The following is a 27,834-nucleotide window of genomic DNA, read 5'->3' as shown; positions in this document are numbered from 1 at the left end:
ATTTATACTACATATTAAACCATATCCTCTGGGATATAATTATCCATAAAAGCTTATACGTTGCACAACGGTGTGGCTGTCCTAAACACTACTGAGTTGGACACTACTTAATGATTAAGATGGTAAATTTTATGTTATGGACATTTCACATTTTTAAAAAAATGTTTATTGTAGACCTGCTCACCAATAACCATGGAATAAACAGAGTCCTCTGCATTTTAATGTTGTATCACGATTTTAGTTTATTATTTAGCACCCCTCCACACCCCACTGTTACCTGACTCTGTAGTTAACGAACAGCTCAGAATATGTTGAGTTATGGCAAAACAAACAAAACACCCTAAAACCAAGTATGGCCAAACAGTGATGGCAAATTCAGAACAATGTGACACTGATGGAGAATTTTCAAAGTAACCAAGGTCTTAATTTAGCTTCCTAAAAAATGTTTGTTTTCTGTGACTCATTTCATTTATAATTATGTAATGGGTTTAAGAATTAAGATTTGAATAACAGAGAGGATTAAGGAAAGGCTAATTTCTGACAGCTCAGTTATTCAGTAGACATCACACTCTGGCACTGTGTGTTTTAAATGGATAAAAATGAGATATAGGACAGTCAAAACTAACTGCTGCTCGGCCTCTATGTTCAGCTTACTTCTATAAGCTCTCACTGTATATTACCTGCATTTTTTCAACATGTCAAAGTATACGGGGTGGGAATTAGAGCATCTACGCAGAAGGAACTGTTAGGGGTGGGTAAGAGTTAAATGATTTGCTCCAGGAATAAAGTAATGTGTTCAGAGACTCAGCCTGAGTCACGCAGCCTGCAACATGAGCACTGTCACACCCTTCCCCTCCAGAGGACCTGGGCAAGCTTCCCAGTCTGCGGAGCATGCGACAGACAGCACGCTCTACGGCGAGAACAAGGGTTCCATTTGCTGTTCACACACGAAACCGAGGGGAAGCTGTGCTCCCTAATTTTACACGTTTAACAACATTTGAGAAACGGGACTCAGGTCACCAAGATGAAAGCCCTCATCTTTGTAGCTGCTGGAGTCATGCTTCTGTCGCCCACTTTTTGTCAAAGCGGTAAGCTCTTTTCATACGGGGTAGGTCGGGGGGTGATGGTTTGTGTTACAAGGGCAAACGGAATCTAATTTTCTTCGCACTTTACACAATCTGCAACCTGAAAGGCAGAGTTTGAGGTTTGTTATGAAAAGGCAGCGTCTTGGAAGGGAATAGCTATCGTTTGTTTGCTCTGTTCAGACCTTGTCGAAGACCAGTGTTCTCTGCTTAGATTTAAAAACCTGTGGCATAGTCAAGATTTTAACTCCTACAATGAAGTCACGGATCAAACTTCATTGTGACAAGATTCTGATCTTCTAAGAATTTCCTCTGATTCGGCAAGACAGCACTTTTTCAAGAGATTTTCAAAATTCCTATGTTTATACCTTGTCTTGGGCCACAAGTAGGGAAAACAAGAACAGGACCAGAAAGAATGAGTGGTCCTCCAGTAAGTAATGCTAACAGGTTACTGTTTCTTAATGACTTTACCATGGAGTTCTCCTTACATTCACATGCTCTTTTAGTTTTTAGAAATGAGATCTCCCAAATACTATTATTCAACTCTTAATGTGTTTCTTATTTCACTCAACCCAATGTTAGCCTGTCACCTCCTGCTTACTCCAAAATAAACCAATTTGCGCTATCTGTATCCACAACTCTTCTGCTGTCAGGTCACTCTCCAGCCAACATTGTTTGGAGCAGGAAAGCTGGGGTGAGGGACAACGATGAGACAGAAAAAATAAAAATTTAACAAAACTAAACCTCTATAGAGGAATGCTGCTTCAACGGGCAGTTGAAATCGCCAAGGTGGTTGTGGGAGAGTGCTAAGCATTCAGAGCAGCAGTGGGTGCGGGGTTCACAAGGAGCGAGCGTTCTGGGTAGGGGTGAACCCAAATGCAGCAGAAGGGGGCTCCTTCAAGATGCTGGTGGAGTTTGGTGCAAGTGAACAGGGGGCATTTAAAGGCGACAAAGTATGAAGCAGGGCATTTGCTTTCTTCCATGGGGTGGGGGAGAAATGAGTAAAAAAAACCCCATCGTCTAGAGGCTGAAGTCTGGTCCCCTTGATCAGTCCCTTTCTAAGGCCTTTGCCCAGAGTAAAAACATTTTAGAAACATTATGCCAAACGGAAGCCTGTATTAAGAATCCAAACAAATTGAAAAATATGTCAAGTTTAACAATGAGTACTATTTTGAAAGCACACCAGACTCTAGGCACTAAAAGACTTACTCAAGTCAAGCCAGATCTGGAATTCTCATGGAAAAAGGAATCGAGGCTTTTTCACAGCCACTGTTTACCGTGTTTTTAGGCACCATGTCTTGCTCAACCACAGGAATTTTCTGAAAACTGACAAACACTTCATTTCAACAACTCTCTTATCACATTTTGAAAGGAAATAACTTGCACAGCATGTTCTTCAGCCACCATTTTCCAGCTTTGGGCCTAATTCTCAAGGCATTTATCTTTGGGTGACATCAATTTTAAGCATTTTTCAAAATGCGAGAATGAAGAGAAGGATTTGTGTGGCTGAATCCAAGGGTCACCCAACCGATCCTCAAAGTTCACATCTAAACACAGGCAGAGAAGAACACTTCCCAGATATTTCTTTCCTTTTCGTTAATCTATCTTCCTTTAAACGACACCTTAACACCACCTCCCTGTCCCTACTTGTTCAGGCAATACTCTGTTTTATACACTGAATTCAGTTTGTGCAATCTCAAGGTTATGAGGAAGGCTTCAATTTCACCTGGGGGCGAACTGCTAGAGATTAAGGCAGGAAGAGAAACTGGCTTTGAATGAGAACCAGGTTACTAAACACTAACCCCAAGTGCTCAACACGTAGGAATTCAGAAGTCATGTGAAAAGACGTAACTGGCAGAACAATGGCATTTTAAATTGGTAAGTATGAGGTTTATATTAGGCGTTAAAGTCCATCTTAGAAATTTGAGAGAATCCACTTTATGTACGTGTCAAAGATTTACGGAAAAATTATATAATGAGAAACAGGTTTGAGTAGTAAGGTCTACTGTGTTTTTGAAATTGCTCTTGCATGAATTAGGAGGATTAAAATTAGCATGCCAACCAATGCCCAATATATAGTATAATTTATAGTATGTAGTTGTTGCATCTCTATTCCTTTTTGTTCCATTTCTGAATTTTTCCTTAATTTTTTAAATGGAAATAGAGTTGCCATACAATGTTACATTGGCTTCAAGTGCACAACATAGTGATTGGACAATTCTATACATTATCTCGTAAGTGTAATTACCACTTGTTACCCTACAGTGTTATTACATTATGGACTATATTCTCTATTCCCCTCTTTTCATTTTTCTTCCTTTGTCTCCTCTATGCTTGTCATTTGTCCCATCTTCTTCCCCAAAATCATCTAGAGTAGACGCCTCCTAGTCATTTTTGCCTTCTGCCTCTCCCTCATTGCCACCAAAGCCAACTGGATGCCAAGTCCCTCTAAGCTGCCATCAGTTTCCACGGTTCACTTCGCCTTTCTGCTGCCATTGCTCTAGTTCGTTACTCTCCATCTTGAGTTTCAATGACTACAGTAGGCTCCAGATCAGTCCCCCTTGCCCCTAATTTCTTCCCTTTTCAGTCTCTACACTGTCACCCAAGTCATCTTAAATATAAACCAGATCACAGTTATATTAGTATGCTATTGGTGCTGCAACAAATTACCACAATTGTAGTGGCTTTAAACAATACAGACGATACTTCCGGAGGTCATAAGTCCTGAAGTCAAGATGTCAGCAGGGCTGTGTTCATTCTGGAGGCTCTGGGGCATAAGTTATTTTCTTGTCTTTTTTTTTTTTTTTTTTTTTTTTTAGCTTCTAGAAGCTGCTTGCATTCCTTGGTTTATGGCTCCTCTTTTCATCCTCAATGCCAGCACAGCACAGCATTTTAAAATATTTGATATTGACTCCCTTGCCTCCCTCTTGTAAGGAGTCTTATGATTACATCTGACGCACCTAGCCAATCCAGGATACTCATGCCATCTGAAGATCCTGAATCACATCTGCAAAGTCCCTTTTGCCCATAAAATAACATATTCAAAGGGTCCAGGCATTAGCAGGTGGAATCTTGTGGGGCCATCATGCTGTCTACTATAATGGCCATGCCTCTGTTCACAATCTTGTATGTGCCTAAGCCCAGCATCTCAGAACAGAAACATGGTTTCTTTCGAGTTTTCTTCTAGTTAAAGGTCTTTCAGAGATTTGGCTGTATCCTACCCTTTCATCTGTAACCTACCCTGTCATCTTCTTTCACACACCTTATTAGCGTAAGACAATGAGTTTTTGTGCACCTTTTCCACTGGTCTGACAGTTTGAAGACAGGGACAGAGTCTAACACTGTACCACTGGCATATAACATGCAATAAACATTTGTTGAATTAACTTATCTGACATTCCCAGATCCCATGCCAGCCCATATATCTTATTCATCTATTAAATTTCATCTATGAACCTTGCTCATCTTTACCTCCTCCTTGACATTCTGCTCAAACATTTAAATCTGTTAACCACTGTTTGAATGTCTATACAATTTACAGCCAATATGATATTGGTCTATAATGGTTGGTGTGCTATTATTGCTTTCTCCAACGGTATTATAAACTTCCTGCCTGCAAGGAGTTGCCATCTAGTTTTTGCTCCTGCATGGGTTAGCACAGTGCTGGGGCATACGATATATACTAAATGCATTCCTGCTAATTACCAGATTTATAGGGATTTGTAAAAATAAAAATGATCCTAAATTCTACAACTACAGAAACTATGTAGATAAAACTTTTAGTTTCATTGTGTCCTGAATCACAGGCATGGGCTCAGCAATAATTCTTATTAATACTTCTTCTCAATTGCAGGCATGGCAAATGACGTACACAACTTGGCAAAACCAACCTTACCTATTAAGACCTTCCGTGGGGTTCCCCCAAATTCTTTTGAAGAATTCCCCCTTTCTGCCATAGAAGGCTGGACAGGAACTACCACAACTGTAAAAATTAACTGCCCAGAAGAAAGGGTTTCAAATCTCCATGTGAATAATGCTACCATGGGGTACCTGAGCAGCTCCTTAAGTACCAAACTGATACCAGCCATCTACATCCTGGTGTTTGTAGTAGGTGTGCCAGCCAATGCGGTGACCCTGTGGATGCTCCTCTTCAGGACCAGATCCATCTGTATGAACATCTTCTACACCAACCTGGCCATGGCAGACTTTCTTTTTTGCATCACACTGCCCTTTAAGATAGCTTACCACCTCAATGGGAACAACTGGGTATTTGGAGAGGTGATGTGCCGGGCCACCACAGTCATCTTCTATGGCAACATGTACTGCTCCATTCTGCTCCTCGCCTGCATTAGTATCAGCCGCTACCTAGCCATTGTCCATCCTTTCACATACCGAGGTCTGCCCAAGCGTACCTACACCTTGCTGACATGTGGACTGGTGTGGGCAACGGTTTTCTTATACATGCTGCCATTCTTCATCCTGAAGCAGGAATATTACCTTGTCCAGCAGGACATCACCACTTGCCATGATGTCCACAACACATGCGAGTCCTCATCACCCTTCCAACTCTACTACTTCATATCCTTGGCATTCTTTGGATTCTTAATTCCCTTTGTGGTCATTATCTACTGCTACACAGCCATCATTCGGACGCTTAATGCATATGATCACAGATGGTTGTGGTATGTTAAGGCGAGTCTCCTCATTCTTTTGATTTTCACCATTTGCTTTGCTCCAAGCAATATTATCCTCATTATTCACCACGCTAACTACTACTACAACAACACTGATGGCTTATATTTTGTCTATCTCATAGCTTTGTGCCTTGGGAGCCTGAATAGTTGCCTAGATCCACTCCTTTATTTTCTTATGTCAAAAATCATAGATCACTCCACTGTTTACCTTACAATGGTGAAATCACCTTAGAGAACAAGGAACGCTATCTGTGAAAACACACCTTCTTGGGACGATATATGCCGAGTGCAAAGGGTTCTACCCTCTAACTCCATTCTTGAGCTCCTAAGAAATACTGCCTCAAAATAAAACACTACAAAAGCACTTTTTTATTTTAATACTTTTTCAGGATTTTAAGAGTGTCAGAGCAGAAGAAAAGATATCATCATCTTTAGGGCAACTGACACACTTGCCTGATGGTACTTCAAGACCTTTAATTCTCCATCTTCCCTACTTCCAGTAGGTTTCAACCCTACATGTCCTGGAGGAGGAGGTGGGACAAGGGCGAAGCACAGGGAGAAGCTAAGATCTCAGTTTTCAGTGTTTGGCGTCATTTTTGATTCGTCGTCTTCTCCAACTCTCACACAGGTGGTGCCTCATCAGCTCACTCGAAGTGATTTTTATCACTAGGTGCCATTACCTTAATCCCACATTTGCCTTCCAACCATTCTTTTCACTGCCAGCCTATTCTATTTCACTGGCCACTGCCAGATTAATCTTCCTGAGATCATACTGAACACATCACTCAAAAATCCCAGCTCACACACTGCCAATGATTGTTCACTGTTTTGGAATAAGTTATAAATCTTTAGCCTGACATTCAGAGATAATTTTCCAACTTTACTTCCCAATATACCTTGCCTGCAAAGTAGGCACCAGCCAAGCTTCTTGATTTGCTACAATCTTGACTTCTCCTTTTTGCTCTTGCTTCTCTAACTGTAAAGCTGTTTTTAACATGTTTGCCTTAATTCTTTCCATCTCTTAAAGTCTTCAGTGGACCATTCTTCTGATTCTCAAGCTAGAAGTTCATTTTTCTCATCTCCCTTTCTTGTATTTTTGACATTTATATACAAATATTAATTTCATAAATACTTATTAAACACCCTGTATAGTAAAGAAGGGGCTACTCTTCTCCCTTCTTTAGTTTCCTGTAGACCCAAGTCTTCTCAGGGTTTGTGGGGCCCAGATCCATGCTCTGTATAACATGTTGCTGAGTGAATGAATAAAATCTCAAAGCAGCAAAGCAGTATGAAAGCCCATTCAATTGTTACTGAGAAGGCAAGGTACCTTGTATGACAAGGGACATTATTTTTTGGTTGGGCATGTAAAAAAAAAAAAAAAAAAAAAAAAAGGTAAGTTAGAACATACTCATAAAATCATTTAAAAGTTCAAAATAACAAAACATTAAAAAATTAAAAAAAAAAGGATGGGGTGTCTGGGGGTCTTAGTCGGTTAAGCAGACTTTGGCTCAGGTAATGACCTCACGGTCCAGGAGTTCCAGCCCTGTGTTGGGCTCTGTGCTGACAGTTCAGAGCCTGGAGCCTGCTTCAGATTCTGGGTCTCCCTTTCTCTCAGCCCCACATTGGGTACAGAGATTACTTGAAGAAAAAAGAAAAAAAAAACATCAAAAGAAACCTAAAGTAAGTTTTAAGATGACAGAAACTTCAATGAAAGGAATTGGTTTCTGCAAATAAAGCCATCATGTGTAATACAGTTTCACGTAAAAGCAAAATGTAGTAATATTCACTTGTTAAAAGCACACAACTCTTGTGCAGTAAATATATACGTAGCAAAACAGAACGTTTTTGGGCATCTAATTCATAAAGTCTCAAGGAAAGCCTTCAATTTTAAAAAAGCTCACAATTCACTGCCTCTGGTGAACAAAGTGTGTTTTCTGCTAAGTATGTGCCAACATGCGCATTACCCAGCCTTTCTCCTGAGACAAAAGGAATTTGGTTTCTAGACAAGGTTACACTTGAAATACTATTAACAAGGAGCAAGAATTCTCACTAGCTTAAATCCGTGTCCTCAACCTTTGATAAAACTGGCCATCCGTTCCATGCAGATGTTATCCATTGTCATCGTTTTTAAAAATTCTTTTTATTTTAGAGAGAGAGGGAGAACACATGAAGTGGGTGGGGGGTGGGGGGAGATAGTCAGAATCTTAAGCAGTTTCCATGCTCAGCATGGAGCTCAATGCAGGGCTCAATCCCATGATCCTGGGATCATGACCTGAGCCGAAATCAAGAGTCAGACGCTCAACCGACTGAGCCACCCAGAGCCCCTCCAATGTGATCTTTAACAGCTGTATGTTTTCGCACAAGCTTTACTTTATACTGACAATACTAGTAATATAATTTTTTTTCTATTATTTTCAAGGCCAGATCTTGGGAAGGCAAGGCACAGAATTATCTCCATCAAAACACAACCCCAACTTCCAAGCATCCAAAGCACAAATGTTAAAAAACACACACAGATGGGGCACCTCGGTAACTCAGTTAAGTGTCTGACTTTTGATTTTGGCCAGGTCATGATCTCAGGGTCATGAGATCAACCCCTGCTGGGCGTGGAGCCTTCTTAATATTCTCTCGCCCCCACTCTCTCTCTCAAAAACAAAAAACAAAACAAAAAAACCCCACACAGACACACATACACACACACATAGACCTCATCAAATAAGAAAAGAATCAGTTTTTTTCCCCAGGGGAAAAAACAGGTGGAGAAAAAAAAAGTTTCAAAATTAATGGGCAGAAAAAGAAAATGGTGTTTAAAAATAGCAATTAAACCAAATCATATTCATTGCTTGGAACTGTAATGTTTTAAATCTGTTAGCTCTTGCCAATACAATTCAGGCTCCCCATTTTATAGGCCGAAGCAGTTTAATTCCAGCTTGAGCTAGAACCCAGATCCTTAGGCTCATATTTAATACTCTATTTCCACTACTAAAGCTGCTGCTCTTACACTTAGGAGGCAAGCCTGACAGACAGATGGCAAAGTGGAGACACCCAGCAAAGGCTTCTAAGTGTCCTGGTGAGGTCCCACGGCACTCCATCTTGACCTAAAGCTATCAGACTGGAATGCTCTGGAAGGGACTTGCATAGCCTGCCTATGAAAGATTTGTGGAGTCAAGGACAAACCGCATGTGGCTGTGGGCAGAGAGGAACCTAGGTCTATCTCTATCCTGTACCCAGAAGATCCCACGTGCGGTTTGTGGATGCAACAATTTGTGTGTGTCTAGCAAGGACTTTGTGACACAGACATCACTCAGCCCTTACCTGGGCAACCGCTGGCACCCACAATAATATTAGCTACATTATTTCAGTATTTTTGGGGGGTGTCAAGCTCCATGCAAAATGCTGAACACTCAAACACATGTGTATGTTCACATTATAATTATATATGATTACATGTTAATATAATCTATAGAAATATAAGTACATGAACATACAAATACACTTTATTACATCTGTATGTTACTCTTAACCCCTCACCTCGATCCTGTAACATAGACACTATTATATCCATTTTACACGTGTGGAAATGGAAGTATAGAGAATTCAAGGGACTTGACTAAAATCTCCGGTTATTTTGACAAAGCCAATATTGGAATGGTGCCTGTCTGTCTCCAAAGCAAGTAACTGTATCTTCCAATGCTGACAAGTGTGCCTCGGGCCACAGTCTTGGCTCCATCAGTGGGGACGGCAGGCGGAGACCCATTCTCCCCTCCATGGGGTGTGGGGACACAAGGCTTGGGTTTCAGTTTCACTCTCCTATTCGCTGGCCCGCTATTTATTGACCAGTCCCGTTCCTTCCCATCAGGTGAAAGGGCAACCAGCCACACAGCTGCTGTGAGGGTCAAATGAAGATAAATAATGTGAGGGCACCCCTAAAGCACAGGGGGTACGGCAAGGCTGCTGCCATCCCCATCAGAAGGTTAACAGTACAAAAGTCCCCGCCTTGGAGGGATGTTTTTATTCACCTTTAATGAGGCAGTTCAGTAGTACATATGATTATATGTGCATATGTATGTAACATATAAATGTAAATAAATATGCACATACATAAAAAGATATACACTTTAATTTTTATTGAAAATATTTTTTCATAGGTAATACATGGTACAAAGTTTATATTAAAAATTTATTTTCTTCTTCCCTCACCACTCACTTCTCTTTGCCAGAGTCAGCACTTCCCTATGCTGCTGGACACTACATTATGCCAAAATAATTTCTAATACCTTGCATCAAAATGAGCTGCCTTGAAGGGGAACACCTCAGCCGGGGCAGTAGGTCCTATTCCACAAACTAAGTTACCAGGGAAATCTTGGCCCTCTGTGAGTTGTTTACATTTTTTTTTTTAAGTTTAGAAACATTCATCATGTAATACATGTACTCTCTAAGAAAGTAAAATCCCAACAGCACAAAAACAGAAAACAAAGAAGTCTCCCATCTACACCAGACTTCTAGTTCACCTTCCAGGTGTTTCCTTCTGGGAATAATTTATGCACATGCAAGAGTATGTTTATTATGAGTGTGTAACCCATTTTCAGGCATGTGGAAACATTTTTTTTTTTTTTACTTAACAATATACATACTGAAGATTATCCAATATAGATTCACTCAATTTTTTTGACGACCACAGAGTATTTCACTATATGGATATACTGCAACTTACTTAACTGGGCCTCTCTTGAAGGATATTTATATTGTTTGGGGTCTTTTGCTATTACAATGCAACAATAAACATCCCCTTCCCTCTGCCTTTATAATACAGGTTTCTGAATCCAATGGACCGGGGCATAGTTGCACAACGAATTACTTTTTGGATAGTTTTGGATACATTACTTAGCCTAAGTTTCATTATCTGTAAGTGATGATAAGGACATTTAACCCACATGGCTGTTATGGATTATTATGAGGATTATATGAGATAATATGCATACAAATATGCAGTATCATGCCTGGCAAACAACAGGTGCTCAATAAATGTTTGTTCTAATCAAAGATGCTGTTCCTGTTTCAGATGAGGCAGTTTCTGGGTTGTAAACACCTATACAGAGAAGACCTCCACTCCTTGAGGTTTTGGCTTGCAGCTGGAGACATGGCATCTATGAGTGGGGTCGATTCCAGGGAGCATCTCTCTCTCACTCTCAAGGAACAGATCATAAGCTTCACCACTCAGTACCCTTCCAACACTGGGCAGTATCTGTGGAACACCTCCTAACACCAGTTTAAGCTCTGCAGCATGGAAAAAATCCTGGGCTCTTCAAAGGGACTGTGGCCAGGTCAGTCTCTTCCTGTGCTGAGAACAAACCAGGCTCACACCTGCCCAGCACTGTATTCCCAGCCTGCACCATCCTGCTTTCTGTCCACCTAACCAGCTCCTCCTGCCCTTCCAGGGGCAGCTCCTGTTCTCTCTCCATGACCACTCCTCTTAGGATTCTAGCCCACAAAAATCCATGGTCTCTGAAGTACTCGGTGCATGCCTTGTTTTCACACTGTGTCACATACTCATCTTTACTGTTATTTAACTCTTCTATATAAGAATGCCCACTACCTCCGTTCCTAAGCATCTTAAGAAGGACAGAGATCTTCAAAGGTCATGTGTTCCTTCTATCCTTTTTCCCTCTACCACACACTATACAGTACACTGTGTATACAGTATGTGCTCAGTAAATATCCAATGAATTGGAATCTGAACAAGAACTCACCCATCAGTGAGGTTTTAGTTAAAGTAAAAGCAGTGATTAGCTCTGGAGCCAGCTTCCTGCTCATGTTTGACACCAGGATAAAAATAGCCCTATTATTTCCATTTTGGTCCATAGGCAATTGTGGGAAGAGTATCTCATAAGCCGTAGGCAAAACAAATCAAGAAAATCCTCCCTCTCAGCCCTTCTCCCCCGACCCAGTCTGTAAATTTAAAAGCAACAAACCTACTAAGACTCACCATGAGTTTCTGCATTTTAGCATGGTATAAAACATCCTGGTAGTGCTGGGCGCAGTCTGGATCCACATCGTTGATCTTAGCAGTAGGTAAGAGCAGAGTATCTAAAGTTTTCAAAGCATTCCCTTCATCAATAGCTTCATTGATGTACCCTACAGCTACGATTCCTAGGGCAAGAAAAAAAGTTTTCCTCTTAAGTCACAATACATCATAAGTTCTCTAGAATCACCTATAAGAAAGATGGAGTTAGAAAGGGGGTAGGGAACGCCCTGCACATAAGAAAACCTCTAAGAGCTAATAAGCAGAGCTAAGGCTGCAGGATACAAGGTCAATGTACAAAAGTGTAGAGTATTTCTAAAATTTTTTTTTTTTCAACGTTTATTTATTTTTGGGACAGAGAGAGACAGAGCATGAACGGGGGAGGGGCAGAGAGAGAGGGAGACACAGAATCGGAAACAGGCTCCAGGCTCTGAGCCATCAGCCCAGAGCCTGACGCGGGGCTCGAACTCACGGACCGCGAGATCATGACCTGGGTGAAGTCGGACGCTTAGCCGACTGCGCCACCCAGGCGCCCCAAGAGTATTTCTACACACACTCAGTGTGCGATGTGAAAATGAAATGGAGGAGAAAATTCCATTTGGAATAGATTCCAATCACAAATACATTATAACTACTTAAATCATAAACAGGAATAAATTTAACAAAAGAAGCATGAGACATGTACGCTGAAAACCACAAAACACCACTGAAAAAAATTAAAGATGACCTAAATAAATGGAAAAAATCATCTCATGTTCATGGATCCAAACAATACTGTTAAGGCGGAAATACTCCTCAAACTGATCAATAGATTCAGGGTAATCCCTATCAAAATCCCAACTGCATTTTTCTTTCAAACAGAAATTGACAAGCTGTATCTAAAATTCACATGTAAATGCAAGGGACCAAGAATCACCAACGCAGTGTTGAAAAAAGAACAAAACTGGAGTTCTCTTAACAATTTCAAAATTTACTACAAAGCTACAGTTAATCAATACTGCATGGTGCTGCCATAAGGATAGATGTACGGATCAATGGAAAAGAATTTAGAGTTCAGAAATAAACCCTTACATTTGTGGGCAACTGATTTTTGACAAGACTGCCAAGACAACTCAACAAGTACAAGTCTTTATAACAAATGGCACTGGGACAACTGGACATCCACATGCATAAGAATGAAGCTGGACTCTCTACATCAGAGCCTACACAAAAAAATAACTCAAAATGGATCACAGACTGAAGTGTAAAAGCTTAATCTATGTAACACTTAGATGAAAACATAGGAGTAAATCTTTGTGGCCACGGGTTAGGTGCTAATTTTAATAATGACACCAGAAACACAACTAAAGAAAAAAAATAAATACACGGGATGTAAAAATGCAAACTTTTATGCTTCAAAGGACACCAGAGAAAGTGAAGGCAATCTATAGAATGGGGGAAAATACATGCAAATCCTCTATGTGATAAAAGACTTGTACACCTTATACACATGTATACCAGGTATATAAGGAATTCTTACAACTCAACAATAAGAAAGGAAAACCCAATTTAAAATGGGTAAAGGCCTTGAACAGACACTTCTTGAAAGAAGATATACAAATGGCTAATAATCACATGAAAAGATACTCAATATTAGTTATCAGGAAAATGCAAATCCAAATCACAATGAGATACCACTTCATATCCACTAGGATGGCAATAAAAATAAGACAAACAGTAACAAGTGTGAAGATGTGCTGACGCTGGAACTCTCATACATTGCTGGTGGGAACAGAAGATGGTAGTCATAATGGAAAACAAGCAGTTCCTTAAAATACTAAACACAGAATTACCATGTGATCTAGCACTTCTACTCCTAGGTATATACACTTAAGGGAACCACAGGTTCACATAAAAACTTAGACACTATTCTACTTATATGAAATATCCACAATGGGAAAATCCACAGAAACAAAGTAGACCAGTGGTTGCGGGTGGGGGGAACGGGAGGACAGGCAAAGGGGAGTGACTCTACAAAGTATCTTCTTGGGGTGATGAAAATGTTATGAATTTAGATAGTGTGATGGTAGTACAACTTTTTAAATCCATAAAAGTCACCATAAAAACAATCAATGGGTCAAATTTATGGTATATAAATTATATCTCAATGAAGGTGTTATAAAATGGGAGGACAACTTTATATACAAGTAGCAGGAGGAATGCTAATTTCTAGTGTAAACCTCACTTAGCAGTGTGAAGGCAATGAGTGACAGAACCACAGAATAAAAGAGCTGGAAAAATTTAATGTCGAGATGTACAGAAAAAAAACTGAAATACAAAGAGGTTTGGATATACATTCTATTCTTTACATTACGTTACCACTTTGTGAAGGATGCCAAAACAGAGATAGTTCTAAATCAAACAATTCCCTATAGTATCAGTAGAGTGAATTTCCAGGTCCATACAGTCCAATGCTGTCCAATAGAACATTTTGTGATGATGAAAACGTTCTCTGACTGGGCTGTCCAATACACTTTATGTAACTATTAAGCATTTAAAATGTGGCTAGTATGACTGACGAACTTAATTTTAAATTTTATCTAATTTTAATGATTAAAGTGGCTGCACGTACTTGGGAAGTGTAGATAGGCCTCCTAGAGATTAATAGTCAGACATGTTTTTTAAGATAGTTTTAAGGTTTAGTTATGACTAATTACTATCACAAATTGTTTCTACGAAACCACCTGGTAAAATAACATCTGGAGCCCTAACTCATGGATATGCCAAAAGAATAATAACCGTATCTACCTGCTCAACCTTCTACCATCTCCATCATACCACAGGTTCTTAGGAAATAGACTAGAAGGTCCAGGAAAGAAAAATACAGAGCAAAGTCATGGCACTTGGCAAATTTTTGCAACACCAGCAAAGGGTACCTATTTGGAGGCCTATTCTCCGTACTACCTTATTATTAAAAATAAATTATCAACCAGTCATAAAATACTACAGTATATGCAAGAATATACTTATATATAGTAGACACATGAACAATGTGAGGGTTAGGAGCACCAACACCCTGTGCAGTCAAAAATTCAGGTACAGGGAAGATGGCGGCGAAGGAGGACGCTGGGCTCACCGCCTCCTGCGGATCACTTAGATTCCACCCACACCGGCCTAACTAACCCAGAAAATCGCCAGAACACTAGCAGAACGGATTCTCCGGAGCCAAGCACAGACGAGAGGCCCACGGAAGAGGGTAGGAAGGGCGGAGAGGCGGTGCGCGCTCCATGGACTGGTGGGAGGGAGCTGGGGCGGAGGGGCAGCCCGCCAGCAAAGGAGAGCTCGAGTCTGGCTTGAAAAGCGGAGGGGCTGGACTGCGTGGGTTCTGACAGCCAGCGGGACTTAACATCTGGAAGGTTATAAGTTAACAGCTCTGCTCGGAGAACGGGAGGGCTGGAGGACAACGGGAGAGAGAGTTGTTGAGCCCCAGACGACACAGCGCAGCTTGGCAGGGAACAAAGGCCAGCGCCATCTCCCTCGCCCATCCCCCAGCCAAAACCCCAAGGGAACCAGTTCCTGTCAGGGAACTTGCTTGCACCGTGCAAACACTGAATGCTGTGCTTCTGAGAATCCATCCCTCGGCAGGTCTGACTCCCTCCCGGTGCCGCAGGGCCCCTCCCCAAGCGGATCTCCGAAGGAAAAGCGAGCTGAGCCTGCCCCTCCTGCCCCTGTGCACCTTGCTCATCCACCCCAGCTAATACGCCAGATCCCCAGCGCTACAAGCCTGGCAGTGTGCAAGTACCCCAGACAGGGGCCACACCACCCCACAGTGAATCCCGCCCCTAGGAGAGGGGAAGAGAAGGTACAGACCAGTCTGAGTGTGGCCCCAGCGGTGGGCTGGGGGCAGACATTGGGTCAGACTGTGGCCCCTCCCACCAATGCAAGTTATTCAAGACAGCACAGGGGAAGTGCCCTGCAGGTCCGCAACACTCCAGGGACTATCCAAAATGATGAAATGGAAGAATTCCCCTCAAAAGAATCTCCAGGAAATAACAACAGCTAACGAACTGGTCAAAAAGGATTGAAACAATATAACAGAAAGTGAATTTAGAATAATAGTCATAAAATTAATCACTGGGCTTGAAAACAGTATAGAGGACAGCAGAGAATCTATTGCTACAGAGATCAAGGGACTAAAGAGCAGCCAGGAGGAGCTAAAAAATGCTATTAATGATCTGCAAAATAAAATGGAGACAACCACGGCTCGGATTGAAGAGGCAGAGGAGAGAATAGGTGAACTAGAAGATAAAATTATGGAAAAAGAAGAAGCTGAGAAAAAGAGAGATAAAAAAATCCAGGAGTATGAGGGGAAAATTAGAGAACTAAGTGATGCACTAAAGAGAAATAACCTATGCATAATTGGTATTCCAGAGGAGGAAGAGAGAGGGAAAGGTGCTGAAGGGGTATTTGAAGAAATAATAGCTGAGAACTTCCCTGATCTGGGGAAGGAAAAAGGCATTGAAATCCAAGAGGCACAGAGAACTCCCTTCAGACGTAACTTGAATCGATCTTCTGCACGACATATCATAGTGAAACTGGCAAAATACAAGGATAAAGAGAAAATTCTGAAAGCAGCTAGGGATAAACATGTTCTAACATATAAAGGGAGACCTATAAGACTCGTGACTGATCTCTCTACTGAAACTTGGCAGGCCCGAAAGGAATGGCAGGAGATCTTCAATGTGAGGAACAGGAAAAAATATGCAGCCGAGAATCCTTTATCCAGCAAGTCTGTCATTTAGAATAGAAGGAGAGATAAAGGTCTTCCCAAACAAACAAAAACTGAAGGAATTCGTCACCACTAAACCAGCCCTACAAGAGATCCTAAGGAGGATCCTGTGAGACAAAGTACCAGAGACATCGCTACAAGCATGAAACCTATGGACATCACAATGACTCTAAACCCATATCTTTCTATAATAACACTGAATGTAAATGGACTAAATGCGCCAACCAAAAGACATAAGGTATCAGAATGGATAAAAAAACAAGACCCATCTATTTGCTGTCTACAAGAGACTCATTTTAGACCTGAGGACACCTTCAGATTGAGAGTGAGGGGATGGAGAACTATTTATCATGCTACTGGAAGTCAAAAGAGAGCTGGAGTAGCCATACTTGTTTCAGACAAACTAGACTTTAAATTAAAGGCTGTAACAAGAGATGAAGAAGGGCATTATAGAATCATTACAGGGTCTATCCATCAGGAAGAGCTAACAATTATAAATGTCTATGCACCGAATACGGGAGCCCCCAAATATATAAAACAATTACTCATAAACACAAGCAACCTTATTGATAAGAATGTGGTAATTGCAGGGGACTTTAACACCCCACTTACAGAAATGGATAGATCATCTAGACACACGGTCAATAAAGAAACAAGGGCCCTGAATGAGACATTGGATCAGATGGACTTGACAGATATATTTAGAATTCTGCATCCCAAAGCAACAGAATATACTTTCTTCTCGAGTGCACATGGAACATTCTCCAAGATAGATCATATACTGGGTCACAAAACAGCCCTTCACAAGTATACAAGAATTGAAATTATACCATGCATACTTTCAGACCACAATGCTATGAAGCTTGAAATCAACCACAGAAAAAAGTCTGGAAAACCTCCAAAAGCATGGAGGTTAAAGAACACCCTTCTAAAGAATGAGTGGGTCAACCAGGCAATTAGAGAAGAAATCAAAAAACATATGGAAACAAACGAAAATGAAAATACAACAATCCAAACGCTTTGGGATGCAGCGAAGGCAGTCCTGAGAGGAAAATACATGACAATCCAGGCCTATCTCAAGAAACAAGAAAAATACCAAATACAGAATCTAACAGCACACCTAAAGGAAATAGAAGCAGAACAGCAAAGGCAGCCTAAATCCAGCAGAAGAAGAGAAATAATAAAGATCAGAGCAGAAATAAACAATATAGAATCTAAAAAAACTGTAGAGCAGATCAATGGAACCAAGAGTTGGTTTTTTGAAAAAATAAACAAAATTGACAAACCTCTAGCCAGGCTTCTCAGAAAGAAAAGGGAGAGGACCCAAAAAGATAAAATCATGAATGAAAATGGAATTATTACAACCAATTCCTCAGAGATACAAGCAATTATCAGGGAATACTATGAAAAATTATATGCCAACAAACTGGACAACCTGGAAGAAATGGACAAATTCCTAAACACCCACACACTTCCAAAACTCAATCATGAGGAAACAGAAAGCTTGAACAGACCCATAATCAGCGAAGAAATTGAATCAGTCATCAAAAATCTCCCAACAAATAAGAGTCTAGGACCAGATGGCTTCCCAGGGGAGTTCTACCAGATGTTTAAAGCAGAGATAACACCTATCCTTCTCAAGCTATTCCAAAAAATAGAAAGGGAAGGAAAACTTCCAGACTCATTCTATGAAGCCAGCATTACTTTGATTCCTAAACCAGACAGAGACCCAGTAAAAAAAAGAGAATCACAGGCCAATATCCCTGATGAATATGGATGCAAAAATCCTCAATAAGATACTAGCAAATCGAATTCAACAACACATAAAAAGAATTATTCACCATGATCAAGTGGCATTCACTCCTGGGATGCAGGGATGGTTCAACATTCGCAAATCAATCAACGTGATACATCACATTAATAAAAGAAAAGAACCATATGATCCTGTCAATCGATGCAGAAAAGGCATTTGACAAAATTCAGCACCCTTTCTTAATAAAAACCCTTCAGAAAGTCGGGATAGAAGGAACATACTTAAACATCATAAAAGCCATTTATGAAAAGCCCACAGCTAACATCATCCTCAATGGGGAAAAACTGAGAGATTTTTCCCTGAGATCAGGAACACGACAGGGATGTCCACGCTCACCACTGTTGTTTAACATAGTGTTGGAAGTTCCAGCATCAGCAATCAGACAATAAAAGGAAATCAAAGGCATCAAAATTGGAAAAGATGAAATCAAGCTTTCACTTTTTGCAGATGACATGATCTTATACATGGAAAATCCGATAGACTCCACCAAAAGTCTGCTAGAACTGATACATGAATTCAGCAAAGTTGCAGGATACAAAATCAATGTACAGAAATCAGTTGCATTCTTATACACTAATAATGAAGCAACCGAAAGACAAATAAAGAAACTGATCCCATTCACAATTGCACCAAGAAGCATAAAATACCTAGGGATAAATCTAACCAAAGATGTACAAGATCTGTATTCTGAAAACTATAGAAAGCTTATGAAGGAAATTGAAGAAGATATAAAGAGATGGAAAAACATTCCGTGCTCATGGATTGGAAGAATAAATAACATTCCATGCTCATGGATTGGAAGAATAAATATTGTCAAAATGTCAATACTACCTAAAGCTATCTACACATTCAATGCAATCCCAATCAAAATTGCACCAGCATTCTTCTCGAAACTAGAACAAGCAATCCTAAAATTCATATGGAACCACAAAAGACCCCGAATAGCCAAAGTAATTTTGAAGAAGACCAAAGCAGGAGGCATCACAATCCCAGACTTTAGCCTCTACTACAAAGCTGTCATCATCAAGACAGCATGGTATTGGCACAAAAACAGACACATAGACCAGTGGAATAGAATGGAAACCCCAGAACTAGACCCACAAACGTATGGCCAACTCATCTTTGACAAAGCAGGAAAGAACATCCAATGGAAAAAAGACAGTCTGTTTAACAAATGGTGCTGGAAGAACTGGACAGCAACATGAAGAAGGTTGAAACTAGACCACTTTCTCACACCATTCACAAAAATCAACTCAAAATGGATAAAGGACCTGAATGTGAGACAGGAAACCATCAAAACCCTAGAGGAGAAAGCAGGAAAAGACCTCTCTGACCTCAGTTATAGCAATCTCTTACTTGACACATCCCCAAAGGCAAGGGAATTAAAAGCAAAAATGAACTACTGGGATCTCATGAAGATAAAAAGCTTCTGCACAGCAAAGGAAACAACCAACAAAACTAAAAGGCAACCAACGGAATGGGAAAAGATATTTGCAAATGACATATCGGACAAAGGGCTAGTATCCAAAATCTATAAAGAGCTCACCAAACTCCACACCTGAAAAACAAATAACCCGGTGAAGAAATGGGAAGAAAACATGAATAGACACTTCTCTAAAGAAGACATCTGGATGGCCAACAGGCACATGAAAAGATGCTCAACGTCGCTCCTCATCAGGGAAATACAAATCAAAACCACACTCAGATATCACCTCACGCCAATCAGAGTGGCCAAAATGAACAAATCAGGAGACTATAGATGCTGGAGAGGATGCGGAGAAACGGGAACCCTCTTGCACTGTTGGTGGGAACGCAAACTGGTACAGCCACTCTGGAAAACAGTGTGGAGGTTCCTCAAAAAATTAAAAATAGACCTACCCTATGACCCAGCAGTAGCACTGCTAGGAATTTACCCAAGGGATACAGGAGTACTGATGCAAAGGGGCACTTGTACCCCAATGTTTATAGCAGCACTCTCAACAATAGCCAAATGATGGAAAGAGCCTAAATGTCCATCAACTGACGAATGGATAAAGAAATTGTGGTTTATATACACAATGGAGTACTACGTGGCAATGAGAAAGAATGAAATACGGCCCTTCGTAGCAACGTGGATGGAACTGGAGTATGTGATGCTAAGTGAAATAAGCCATACAGAGAAAGACAGATACCATATGGTTTCACTCTTATGTGGATCCTGAGAAACTTAACAGAAACCCATGGGGGAGGGGAAGGAAAAAAAAAAAAAGAGGTTAGAGTAGGAGAGAGCCAAAGCATAAGAGACTCTTAAAAACTGAGAACAAACTGAGGGTTGATGGGGGGTGGGAGGGAGGGGAGGGTGGGTGATGGGTATTGAGGAGGGCACCTTTTGGGATGAGCACTGGGAGTTGTATGGAAACCAATTTGACAATAAATTTCATATATTGAAAAAAATCAGGTATAATTTTTTACTCCCCCCAATTTAACTAATCAGAGCTTACTACTGGCTGGAAGCCTCAGTAATAACATAGTCAAGCAATATGTATGCTTACAATGAGTAAGCCAGAGAAAAGAAAATGTTAAGAAAATCCTAAGAGAAAATATACTTAGAGTACTCTACTGATTAAAAAAAAAAAAAACCCGTATAGTTCAAACCACGCTGTTCAAGGGTCAACTGTATATGCACCCACATATACACACACACACAAACGGGGTTTTTGCACTTCCCAGCTTAGTGCTGATGTACAAGAACTAGGAAAGAAGGTAAACATTAACAAGCACTAAGTTTTGAAAATAAATATTCGTAAAGCCAAACTCACTATTTCTCATTCTGTCAGTTATTTTTTCAAACACAATCATAAGTCACTTTACAAATGTGACATGCTATGGAATAAAGTAGTTATAATTTTTAAGAAGTATCTTCATCCTGATATTCAAACGCTAAGAATGAAGAGATTTATCTGTAGAAGAAAAGGGATGGTCTAAAAGGCCAGAAATTATTCTAGATTCTAACACTTAAACATGTTTGAAGAAAAAGCAAAAATAGTTCCCTAACACTCAAGTTACATGATCTGCAAACATTGGAAGAACTCAGGAAAGTCTAAGTACTATCCACATACAAGGTATTATCGTTTTACCCTGTAGTAGTTACAACCTGGAGAGCATGGGATACTTCATATCATTCCCTGGACATGAAGTCTCTTCGGTAGACTGTTCCAAATACTTTTAAACACCCCATCCAAAAATGATCTTAACAGAACTATGTCTGAGAAAGAGAATATGTGTTCCTAATGGCCAGTCACCTGGGACTGAGTGCATTCCAGCTGACTTGGTTGAAACCACTTGTTTAAGTTTTTGTTTGGTATGTTTCTAAGAACACAAGCTACTGAGGTCATAGTGAATGACCTCCCAGGACATGTAAGACCTACCCAGAAGCCACCAGGGCACATGCGCATCACTTCCTCTGTTTATAAGAGAAGGGAAAATCCCATTGCTGAGCCCCAGTTCATGACCCACTTCTTTAAACCATCACAGAGACTATAATGTTCTATTCCAGTGAGACAGTGGATACTCTCTTACAGCTCATGCATTTGAGATATCAGATGATTAACCTACAAAGACAAGTACCTACTAAATTAAAAAAGCAAAAATTCAAAGGAACAAAACTACCTTGTTTTGGCTATGTGGTTAAACTGATGCTCCTCTCTGGCTCCACCAGGAAAAGTGAACTTTCCAGGAAGAAATCAACAGAGCCTCCAAGTCTGAGGAAATGCACTTAGCATCTTCTCTATTAAATGCACCTTCCACATTTAGCATTTCCCATTAGCTGTGGTACCTTATCCACATCACAATTCAGACACAGGATTAGACCTTGAAGTGGGTGGCAGGGGCAGGGTGGGAAGGGTAAAACACTTTCAAGGTGTCCATGAAAAATCCTTAGCTCTTTGGGGTGGTTTAATTACTATACTGTGCAATTTATGTCTGTTCACAATGGTGTATATTTTTATGTAGCTTTTAAAACAATTACATAAACAGAGGAAATCACACTCAAGAATTCAAGAACTTTGAACAAAAATACCTCATTGTGACCTAATAAAACAAACCAAAGCACAGAGAAATTATATATTCTGCAATGAGTTCTCCAAATTCTAGAAAGGAAATGTGATAAAGAAGTCTCTGAAATAACTATTGTGGTTATGGCATATGCCCTTCATGACATGATAATCAAAGGAAATATGATAACAGCCATGTGACGTACAGCCCATGGAAAATACATGTAGTGTAGATGCCTATACAAACAAATCCATACCAATCCAAAGATACCAATCCAAAAATATTTCTGCTTAGATATAACACCCACCTAACAAAAAGCCATTCTTTTTTTAAGTGATACAAATGGTACTTGTTTTTCTTTTCCTAAAAAAAAAGCAAAAGCTCTACTGGATAGTCTGCAACAAAAATGGCATCCTCCACCCTGCTTTTTAATTAACGTCCAGAATGGGAGTAAAAGTACAACCATTTAGCACCGAGAACTAATGCACCTTTGCCATAAAAGCAGCACATATAGAAATTACCAAAGGCCTGGACTGTGGGTATTGCCAGCAAGAACTAGGAAAAAATGAGAAAACAAAGATGGGACCTGATTCTTAGTTTTGCTTACCGAAACAGAGGAGTCCTCCTCTTGAATTGCATTAGCCAAAGCACTCAAACAATTGCTGCAGGAAACTCAAGAGTGTGCAGCTGGGAGTCAAGTAGCAGGGCAGGAGGGCAGGGGGCTGGGGGTGTGAACTTTGTAACAGGACACACACTAGTGTCCGTCCAGACCAGACGATATCAAACATCTGCTCACATTAGTGCTTCCCTCTTGACTAACATCTGGCAAGAACCACCAGCGACCAAGGCAACGTGTCAGAAAAAAGCTAAGTGGGCTGTGTGCGAACTGTCCGTTTGCAGGGATTCCAAAATGTCTCCAAGGACACGCAGAGAGGCAGCAGCAGGCTGTGTGGTCAGAGAAGAGGAAATTTAGATTTATAGAAATTAAAAAGGACAAAATGAAGAAACTGCCTGGATATATGTGTAACAGTGGCCCATCTGTGAATATGATGTCAAGGCAGCATATCTGAATACATGTTATCTATTAGGCACCTAGAGTAAGATGTTTAACAACAATAACAACAACAACAACAAGAAGAACAACAACAACAACACAAACCCTGCCATGATGCTGGGCACAGGGCTCAAAGGAAAGAGTAAAGAAAGCAAAGCAGATTATGCAAATGCAATTAAATAACAAAGTCATATGTTTTTATCTCAACAGGGATTTTACTATCCCAAAGTTAGATTCTGCCTTAGAACACCAGACCTAAGACCTCACCAAAACGCACCAGAACAGCCTAAACGTGTGAGAGAACTATCTGCCTATTCGGTCAGCAAACTTAGAATGAGTTATAGGTCAAAGATGGAGGACAGAGGGGAGGTCACGGACATCAGCGATCTTAATCTAAATGTTGCTGACAAATCAAAGAGCTCAGAGGAAGCCAAAGATGATGGTGCTAGTTTGTTTTTATGATGAAACAGACCACGTGGAACTTGAATTTGATAGTTCATGCTACAGGAAAGCAGTGACTACACTAACTGCTCAGTTACAGAGCTCTGGATTCCACACTCTGTTTTTGCAAGCAAGAGGCAAATGATAAGGAGGCAAGTGTATCTTCAAGAAAGCATGTTTCAGAGCATATCTTCTTGGGATTGTCCATTTGCACGCAGGTAGCTCATAATTTCTAGATACACAGTCAATCATCAATCATGGTATGTGATCCTAAAGCAACAGTTAGTTTCTATTCCAATTTCTTCTTAGGGTAGGAACATATTCAAACTTCAAAAAAAAAAAAAAAAGCCCAAATAAAAGATCAAAATAAAGTTGAGCATCTAAAAAATTGAGTTATGGGGCACCTGAGTGGCTCAGTCAGTGAAGCATCCGACTCCCACTCAGGTCATGATCTCACCGTTCGTGGGTTCGAGCCCTGTGTCGGACTCTGTGCTGACAGCTCAGAGCCTGGAGCCTGCTTCAGATTCTGTCTCCCCCTCCCCTGTTCATGCTCTGTGTCTCTCTCCAAAATGAATAACATTCAAAAAAATTTTAAAAACTGAGTTAACTAGAGTATTCACCTGTGAAGTATAAATAAGAAAACATGAGGACTTCTGTTTACATATTTTTATCCCATCCTTTTATGTCTTTTTATGTATGCTTTGTAATGCATATACGGTGACACAGTATTACAGGCATAAAATTTATATATACACATGCGTATCAGGGAAGAGTGCTCTCTTGGGGCTCCATGAGCAAATTTCTGCATTCCTAATCTAGGGAACTAAGTAGTCCAGAAACCTTAGTTGCTCATTATACTATGAGAAGGAATGTGTTCCATACTTACGATCGTTTTCTTCTTGAATTTGAATATTCACCATATCTATACACTTCTGAATTTCATTCCAGCTTAAATTCTCTTGCCCTTGGGATAAGGCTTCCAGCTTCATGGTGAATAGTGCATTTGTGTAACTGTGGAAGCGAAGAGAATCATTAACACTAATCAGAGACACTCACTCTTTGTTCATTTTGTGCATCTCAAATTTGGCACATGGCCAAAAGTAGATGCTATAAGGTTAAAAAGGAGAAAGACACATGAAATGTTCTTTCACACTTCTGTGAACATACAACAACCTCACTTATATTACATTTGTTTTCTTAAAGATGCTTTATGTACAAATGCTGTTTTTTTTTTTAATTTTTTTTTTAATGTTTATTTTTGAGACAGAGAGAGACAGAGCATGAACGGGGGAGGGTCAGAGAGAGAGGGAGACACAGAATCGGAAACAAATGCTGTTTAATGAAAGTACCTCAAAATCCAACCTTGTACCCAACTTAAGCAAAAAAAAAAAAAAAAAAAAAAACAACAAAAAAACCCTTGAAGTCCTCAACTCTACGAAACTGCTTTCTTCCCCCTCAGTTACTAATTTTCCTTGCCTTTGCATGTTTTGACTCTGTTGAGGCTGTAGGTAATTTTTTTGTAAGTTGGCTCCAAGCCCAGCATGGAGCTCAACGTGGGATTTGAATTCACAACACTGAGATCAAGCCCTGAGCTGAGATCCAGAGTCAGATGCTTAACCAAGTGAGCCACCCAGGCATCCCCCAGATAAGTTTTATGTGATAAAATTCAGAATTACCATGGTTCTCAACCATGGTTCTCAACCCTTCTCATTATTTTTCTTGTTCCTTCCAGAAACCCTGATGAATAACACACATTTTCAGTATACATTTTCTTGATAAGGTAGTATAGGGGTTGAATCAGAATATTGTAAAATCCCTCCTCACCTGTCCATTTTTCGTAAGGCTCCACAGCACCTACTGAAAAACCTCCCTCTGTGTCCAGTCACTGCCACGGCACTCTTATACCTCATTTCTGACCTCTGACCCTCTTTACTATGGAAAACAGAGTTTGGTCAACCACCTCAATTACTTGCCTTGGTTGGGGAATTTTAGGGAAAAAAAATTATCCACCTTGATATATTAAGAAACTGTCATTTCTCAACAATTTTCCCAGTTAAAAATCACAGAACCAATGTTGCAACCGTAAGCTACCATGAGCTACTCTAGCCTAAAGAAACTCAATAGTTTAGTTTGCTTTCGCATTGCACCATGGAAATAAAGATCAGTCTTCTACATACATATTTATTCACTATGCATTTTGACTTCTGAATAGCATCTTTGGATTGCTAACAGCAGAGGTTAAAAAAAGGAACATCACGTTCAGTTTATTTTATTTTTTTTAACGTTTATTTATTTTTGAGACAGGGAGAGACACAGCATGAACAGGGGAGGGTCAGAGAGAGGCAGCCACAGAATCTGAAGCAGGGTCCAGGCTCTGAGCCGTCAGCACAGAGCCCGACGTGGGGCTAGAACTCACGGACCGCGAGATCATGACCTAAGCCGAAGTCGGTCGCTTAACCGACTGAGCCACCCAGGCGCCCCAATAACATCACGTTCAGTTTAAAATTGTTTTCCTGGGACGCCTGGGTGGCTCAGTCAGTTGAGTGTCTGACTCTTGGTTTCAGCTCAGGTCACGACTTCACCGTTTGTGGGTTTGAGCCCCATGCTAGGTTCTGCACTAACAGAGTACCACTCGCTTGCCAAATAAACAAACTATTGAAAAAAATTGTTTTCCTGATTGTGACCAATTTTCTCAAAATTCTGCATGCTTAAAGGCGCACAGAGTGCCTACAGAGTGTAGCTTGAGAGGGAAAAACATCATTCAGTGTAGGAAGTGGTGGCGATGATCCTTTATCTGTGACCGAATGAGGGATTACTAAATTCAGGCCTGAAACTGGCTAACTGTCGTGTTTGAGATTTTCACCCTACCACTCCTTATAAGCCTAGGAAAACACTCTGCTGCACTAGCAATATATAAATACTGGAGACAATAACAAAATGGATAAACTTCAACTTGCAGTTGTTAATACCCCTTATAGACAGAGACCATTCTGTAAGCAAGTGCGAAATCCCCATGGGCATTTCACATGCTTAACATCTAAATGATGATCCGATGGGAATAAAATGAGAAAGCTTAAGGAGGAATGCAGAAAAAAAATCCCAGAATTGCACGTAGTTTCTTTAGAAACAAAATGAATCAACGATGGCCAAAAGGAAGAGATTTTACAAGTAATGCAGCTGAACTCCACTGGCTTTTCCATGTGAGGATGAGTGTCCGGTACTAAGGGACCAACCACAGAAATACTCTGCAGTTCACCCTCACAGAGAGATCCGAGTCCTTTCCCTACACACCTCTCTGAGCTCTCCTCACTGTTTGCTACAGGCAGACCAGTAATACTGCATTTCTAACAGACTTCTGAAGCTCCAAGAGGATTACAATCCCAATTCAGTTCGGCCAATGATTATTAACATGAAACCAACGTGGCAAGGCCTGTGGCAGGCATGCAGGGCTGTGAGCATGAACAAGGTGCAGGAGCTTTCAGCCCAGGGGTTAAGAAGACAGAAACTCCAACAGGGTATAAAAGCAGAGCACAAGAAAGGTCGTAAGAGACAGTCCAGGAGAGTAGAAATAACGAAGTTCCAAGGAAGAAGTGGGAGGAAACCCTTAGTGGTAGAGCACCTTGCCCGAGACAGGCATCAAACCAAGCATTTAATCTTCGAAACTGTTCTGCAGATGCAGAGTGAGTGTTTTTGCTTTTTTTTTTTTTTTTTTTGTGCTTAGATGAGGAGACAAGACTATGAAGAGTCAGACTCAAGTATGTGTGACTCCGGTGCTATGTTCCTCTAACCACAGAATGCTAGTTCTCAGGAGAGATGACATTAGCTGGGGTGGAGAGAAGTACGGAAATAATTTGTGAAAGCATAATCTATGGAAGGCAGCTCCGGGAGTGTGCCAGGACAGGGGTGACCGGCACTCCATTCCCGGTGG

At 40.6% G+C, this 27,834-nt stretch overlaps 2 protein-coding genes across 7 annotated transcripts in view; one reads left to right on the top strand and one right to left on the bottom strand.

Moving 5' to 3' along the window:
• Positions 1–27,834, bottom strand: part of IQGAP2 (IQ motif containing GTPase activating protein 2) — a 298,032-nt gene that overhangs the window by 79,922 nt on the left and 190,276 nt on the right. For 3 of the 4 annotated variants that reach the window (XM_045496003.1, XM_045496013.1, XM_045496004.1), the window contains 2 exons: positions 24,793–24,917; positions 11,763–11,926 (listed from right to left, as the gene is read on the bottom strand). In XM_045496003.1, coding sequence (XP_045351959.1) covers positions 11,763–11,926; positions 24,793–24,917 — 289 coding nt within the window. Of the gene's footprint in view, positions 1–11,762; positions 11,927–21,660; positions 21,721–24,792; positions 24,918–27,834 lie in introns of those variants that run through there. The other variant, XM_045496022.1, reaches the window with a different exon arrangement.
• F2RL2 (coagulation factor II thrombin receptor like 2) lies at positions 774–7,059 on the top strand. Of its 3 annotated transcripts, XM_045496104.1 has the most exons (3): positions 782–1,088; positions 1,266–1,512; positions 4,930–7,059. In XM_045496104.1, exon 3 carries the CDS (start codon positions 4,938–4,940, stop codon positions 6,006–6,008), a length of 1,071 nt encoding a protein of 356 aa, XP_045352060.1. In that variant the 5' UTR covers positions 782–1,088; positions 1,266–1,512; positions 4,930–4,937; the 3' UTR covers positions 6,009–7,059. The 3 variants fall into 3 exon arrangements, with proteins under 3 accessions (XP_045352049.1, XP_045352060.1, XP_045352043.1); XM_045496093.1 differs by lacking the exon at positions 1,266–1,512 and having other exon boundaries at positions 774–1,088; positions 4,936–7,059; XM_045496087.1 differs by lacking the exon at positions 1,266–1,512 and having other exon boundaries at positions 787–1,088.

The sequence above is a fragment of the Leopardus geoffroyi genome, chromosome A1 (genome assembly GCF_018350155.1).
Source record: "Leopardus geoffroyi isolate Oge1 chromosome A1, O.geoffroyi_Oge1_pat1.0, whole genome shotgun sequence".
NCBI lineage: Eukaryota > Metazoa > Chordata > Mammalia > Carnivora > Felidae > Leopardus > Leopardus geoffroyi.
The sequence above is the reverse complement of the archived record's forward strand: the minus strand, read 5'-3'. Positions and strand labels throughout refer to the sequence as shown.